Raw genomic sequence first — 6,000 nt, 5'->3', positions numbered from 1 at the left:
TCCATAGAAAGGAGTGAAGAACTGATACATGCTACAATGAGGATGAAAGAAGCCAAACATGAAAGGTTACATACTGTATGATTCCATTTATATGAATTTCTGGAATAGATCAATCAATAGATTATAAAGACAGAACACAGCCTGATGGGTGCCAGGAGCTGGGGGGTTGGGTGGGTGCAGGGGAGAGGAATGGAGAGAAACTGGTTAACGGGGAAAGGGTTTTACTTTGGAGTGATGGAAATGTTTTGGAACTAGACAGAAGTGGTAGTTGCAGTATGTGGTGAATGTACTAATTGCCGCGGAGTTGTTCGCTTTAAAGTGGTTAATTCCACCTCGGTAAATTTTGTAAACACCATGAGCTATCACTATACGTATGCTCACTAGAATGGGTAAAAATTAAGAGGACTGTCACTTCCAAGTGTTGGTGAGGATGTAGAGCAACTGGAACCCTCTTATCTCGCTGGTAGAAGTATCACTAAAGCTAAATAAACGTATGCTCTCTTCTGAGCCCAGCATTCCACTCCTGCCTATGTGCTGAAAAGAGAAGAGCACATATGGCCACCAACAGGCATGCACACAAAGGTACTTAGCAGCTTTCATTCATAATAGCCTGAAACTATAAACAACCTAAATGTCCAGCAAAGTAGAACGGGTAAATAAATTGTATGTTCCTACATGGAATACCACAGAGCAATAAAAAGAATGAACTACTGCTACGCACGCCAGTAAAGATGAATTTCACAAATAATGTGGAATGAAAGAAGCCAGATTTTGAAGAGTATATTTTGTCTTCTGCTAAGGCCAAACTAATCTATGGTGATAGATGTCAGAAGCGCTTTTGCTGGGCAGGGGTGGTTGTGGTGGTCTTTGACAGGGGAGCTCAAGAGAGCCATCTGGGGTGCTGGAGACATACCTTCTGTATCTTGATCTAAGTGGTGGTTACGCAGGTGTATACATATTACAAACTAATCTGTGCACTTAAGATTCGTATACACTTTATTGTTCTACCTTTAAAAAAAATACTAGAAAATTAAAACAAAAACCAGTCGCCAGAGTAGATGTTCTTGCAGGGAAGCAGTAGAAAAGCATGTTTGTGAAGTATAAGGTTGTAGATGAACATCTGAGAAGTGTAAGGTTGTAGAAAGCCTTGAATGGCAGTGAAATGGCAGAAGTTTGGATTCTTTTCTGTAACTCCAGTAGCTTCGAGGGAGGAAAATGACAAAATGGAAGCAGATTTTTTAGGGAAGTGGATCTTTGGAGATGTGCCTAGTGGGCTGAGGACTGGTCCACAGGTGGGAGGCTATTGCAGTAGGACCTGAATTAGGTTGAAAATGGAAACTCTGAAGGAAGAAGAACTAGTGAGGCTGGTGACTGGTTGGGCAAGGACAGCAAAGGATGACGGGGCAAAGATGACTGCAGGTCCACGCTAGATGGCTGGAAAAACGATGGTCCCGATCACAGAATTAAGAAAGCCAAGTGGAGGACTCTGTCTTGGAAGCGAAAAGATGAGTGGTTTTAAATGCTTTAATTGTGAAGTGGTGACAGGCAGTTGTGGGGCTCAGAAGAGCAATCAGGGCTGATGATAGAAATCTGAAAATCACCCACATACAGATTATTTTGAGTAGATGAGCTCCCTAAAAGGAGGAGTGATGCAGAGAGATTGCAGAAAACCAGCCCTTACAGAAGAAAAAGGTGGTAGGGGAAGAACCAGGATAGAACCAGGGTATCAGAAGAGAACCAGAATCGCTTAAGCCAAATGAAGAGAGAGTGGGGGGGATGAAGATGTAAAGGGAGAAAATACAGAAGTAGGAGAGGAAAAGTGAAGATTGAGAATGTGTTGGAGACCCACGATCGTTGAGGGAACCTGGAGAAGGCAGGAGGAAACAAAGGCAGAGGACTTAGCCTAGGACGGCTTTACCTGTGAAGAGCCCAGGTGTGTACAGTCAGGTTACAAGACTTTGTCAGCATCTGCAGTGACTTCCTCTTGCAGTATTCTCTGTCCTCTAAGTAGGGTGACCCAGGATGAGTGTGGCTGTGGGAACCAAGGAGTCCCAAGTATTTGGACCAGTTATGGGTTCCAGGCATAATCGTATTCTCTGTGAGAAGAATACAAAAGAACTTTAAGACACCACTCATGCCCCTAGGGATTTATATGGTGCAGTTAGACAATGACTGAGAGCCAAAGCCAGTGTGAATAAGATGTCTTGAACCCTGACTTTGTCATTTGCTAGCTGTGTAACTTTGGCCAAGCTCCGTTAGGACTCTGTGCCTCTTCTTCCTCATCTGTTAAAAGGGGATAATAATAATATCTACCTCATAGGCTGTTCTGGAGATTAAACGAGTTAATACAAACAAGGCGCTTGGAACAATACCTGAAACATAGCAAGTATGTGATAAGTGCTAGCTAAGAGATCACGATAAAGCTGTAGGAGTTCACAAGGGGAAAATAATTCGTAAGGGCTGGAGCTGATGGGAAGATTCTTCGGAGGAGTAGGGATTTACGGGAGGCAGTTCAGGGACTGATAAGAGGAAAGGAATTTTAGGTTTGGGGGAAACAGTGGGAGTAAAGTCTTAGATCAGTAAAACCATTGGCATTTGCGTGCGGTTTACTTGAACCAGACTGTTCCTGTTGCGGAGTAGTGGGAGTCAGGCTGGGACAGGCAGAGGGGTCACTGATATTTGTCAGAATAAAAGAAGTCTGGGTTGGGGGAGTCAGAGCTCTTTGTGTGTTTTTTCCTGGCCCTGTGACTTTGGGCACGTTACCTCATCTCTTCAGACTGCAAGTTTCCCAATTCTTAAAATGAAGTGGACTGGATCTATAAAATCCCTCACAGCTCTAGAATCGCATGCCTCACACGTGAAAAGGATTTCTTCGACCCCATCGTCTGAGGAATGGTGTTTTGTGTGTGTGCAGCATGGAGCTGACTTGCGGTTCTGGCCTCGTCAGTGCCAGGCTGTAACCGAGTGAGCTGATCAGCCCATGTGGATACCACACACTGCCTTTCGCAGCCATCACCACCGCTGGAAAACTGTGGGCTCTCTGCGGGGGTATTTATGAAAAGAGCCCTTGGGTATTTCACTCCCAGATTATTTAGCGCCAACTCTACTACTGTTCTCTTAAGGAGCCTCAAGCTTTATGGATGCTAGCCTTGGAGTGGACCCTGAGGGCTAAGTAGGAGGGAAAGAACTGTGTTTAGCCTTTTAAAAAAAGGCCCCAGATTGTCTTTGTGAAGCTCATAAAACAAAAGGAAGAAGCAGCACCACCAGCGCCAGATGAACTGCCAGTGAAGCCCTAAAGCTTTCGTGGGAAGAGTCCCATTGCTTTGACATTAGGGAGCCCCCTGTTCCAAGGTGTGTATTTCAATAACCTAGGACTCTGTATACACATAAATGAAAATGGGCTTTTCAGATACCATGCTTAGAAGTCTTTGGCTCTAGTATGGCACTACTTCAGTTTCTCTGTTTAGAAAGGAATTTGGTTTGTGATTCATTTCTCACTTCCTGTCCTTCTGGCGTGAGCCCCGCTCAGGGGCCTTTCTGCTGTCGTTCACCCTGCAGTGCTGCAGGGCTCTTGCATCAGAGGAAGGTCTCTAAGATTCCTCTCCCATTTGCTTTTCCTGTTGCTGAGTGGGAGGTACGTAGAGCAATAGCTTCCCTCTCCATGAAGAAAAGCGCTTTGTGTTTGTCCCTGGCACGAGCTTGGTCATCAGAGCAGGTACTTCTGGACTTTTATACTGGATGGATTTTACAAACCTTGGTGAATTGAAAAAGAACTTGAAACAGAAGAGCCAAAGCAAATAGAAGCATTTCTGTCTATATTTTTGTGCCTCCAAAGTTTTGAAGGGTTTAGTGTTTTCAGAAACTGAAATTTGAAAAGAGAGGCAGTTTACCCTTGCGTTGTCCTTGGAAAAAGAGTGTTTCTTTAGGGAGCAGAGTTCTAGGAAAGGAAGATGACTTGAGCATATAAGGATTCCAAAGCTAATAGGTGCCTCTCGGTCATGTTAAACATACCTTATTCATTTAGAATAGAAATTACTTGAGGGTATGGAATATATATATTTTTAATGTTGTCTATAAGAAAATCACTTTATTTTTTATTGAAGTATGGTTGCTATACAATATTATATAAGTTAACAGGCGTACAGTATAGTGAGTCACAATTTTTAAAGGTTACGTTCCATTTATAGTTATTATAAAATATTGGTTATATTCCCCATGTTGTACAATATATCCTTGTAGCCTATTTTATACCTAATAGTTTGTACCTCTTAATCCCTTTATTGCCCCTCTCCTCCTTCCCTTTCCCCACTGGTAACCACTAGTTTGTTCTCTATATCTGTGTCTGCTTTTTTTTTGTTATATTCACTAGTTTTTGCTGTATTTTTTTAGATTCCACATATAAGTGCTATCATACAGTATTTGTCTTTGTCTGACTTATTTTACTAAGCACAGAGGGTATGGAATATATCTTTGTAGCTGTACGTGGTTCCTAACTGTGAGCTGCATCTAAGTCAATAATAAAAACCAGCAATTCAGGAGACTCCCATGTTCTGATCTCCTTGGCTGCTCATTCCCCTGAGGGGTGGTTATGGACATTGCCTCGTCCATTCATGCCACAGACTTTCTGAAGAGAAAAATACCCATGTCATGGGAGAAACTATGTGTTGCGAAGGTTGTGACTAAAGGTTGAGAGTGAGATGGTTTGGTCTGGCCTCTTTTTAGAGCAGCGATTGATTAATGCTGTCTGTGTTGCCGTTTCTTCCAGAGCTGACCTGTCCTGGACGCAGCATAACTAACGAAGCTGCTGCAGGATGAGAAGATGGCAGCGCGGCTGCTCGCACCACCAGGCCCTGATAGTTTCAAGCCTTTCACCCCTGAGTCACTGGCAAACATTGAGAGGCGCATTGCCGAGAGCAAGCTCAAGAAACCGCCAAAGGCCGATGGCAGTCATCGGGAAGATGATGAGGACAGCAAGCCCAAGCCAAACAGTGACCTGGAAGCAGGGAAGAGTTTGCCTTTCATCTATGGGGACATCCCCCAAGGCCTGGTTGCGGTTCCCCTGGAGGACTTTGACCCATACTATTTGACGCAGAAAGTGAGTTGGAGGAGACGGAGCAGCAGCTTCAGATACCCCGCTCCTAACAGGCTCAGGGGGGATGGGGGGAAAGAGCTGTGTCTTTGCCAGAGTTTGGATAAGTACTTAGCCTTTTGTTTCAGTTCCAGTTGACGGATTCTTTTTTGGTTTAATTGCTGCTAAGGGTCATTTGTGGGTCTTGGCACTTTTCAGTCTGTTAATAAGACTTCTGGTTTTGGCTCCTTTAACTGATTTGACAGTAGAAAAAGATTGATTTAAAAAAGGGGGGGGGGCTTCCCAGGTGGCGCAGTGGTTGAGAGTCCGCCTGCCGATGCAGGGGACGCGGGTTCGTGCCCCGGTCCGGGAAGATCCCACATGCCGCGGAGCGGCTGGGCCTGTGAGCCATGGCTGCTGAGCCTGCGCGTCCGGAGCCTGTGCTCCGCAACGGGAGAGGCCACAACAGGGAGAGGCCCGCGTACCGCAAAAAAAAAAAAAAAAAAAAAAAGGTGGGGGGGGCATAAATGGGAGTGTTTTAATAGAGTACAAGAAAGATGGCATAGTGAGAGACGGCACAGCCCTGTAGAATCTTGTTCACACATTCAGAATTCTATCTTTATATGTAAAGATGATGTTACTATCGCAGCATCAACAGAGCCTGTTGTTAATATAATGGAGATGATGGCTTTGTCTGCTTACCTAACCCCCTTTGTGACATTAGATCATAGCCTTTGGGGACAAGAATAGAATAGAGTAAACCAAACTGGGCCAATGAGGAGACCAGGTCTGTAGCCTTGTTACACAGTTGTCTGTATTCAGCGAATACTGATTCTTACATAGAGTCAATTCTGTTATTCCTGCTAGTAAGAAGCATGAGTGAAAGAAATACCAATCTTCATTTTGCCAAGAGTTTCAAATTTCCCGGACAA

At 44.3% G+C, this 6,000-nt stretch overlaps 1 protein-coding gene across 5 annotated transcripts in view; it reads left to right on the top strand.

Annotated features, from left to right (window-relative positions):
• The first annotated feature begins 4,819 nt into the window (after positions 1-4,819).
• Positions 4,820-6,000, top strand: part of SCN8A (sodium voltage-gated channel alpha subunit 8) — a 112,824-nt gene continuing 111,643 nt past the window's right edge. For all 5 annotated transcript variants that reach the window (XM_060166190.1, XM_060166188.1, XM_060166187.1 and 2 more), the window contains exon 1: positions 4,820-5,095. In XM_060166190.1, coding sequence (XP_060022173.1) covers positions 4,820-5,095 — 276 coding nt within the window. The remainder of the gene's footprint in view (positions 5,096-6,000) is intronic.

The sequence above is a fragment of the Lagenorhynchus albirostris genome, chromosome 11 (assembly GCF_949774975.1).
Source record: "Lagenorhynchus albirostris chromosome 11, mLagAlb1.1, whole genome shotgun sequence".
NCBI lineage: Eukaryota > Metazoa > Chordata > Mammalia > Artiodactyla > Delphinidae > Lagenorhynchus > Lagenorhynchus albirostris.
This window is presented reverse-complemented; position numbering and strand designations above follow the sequence as displayed.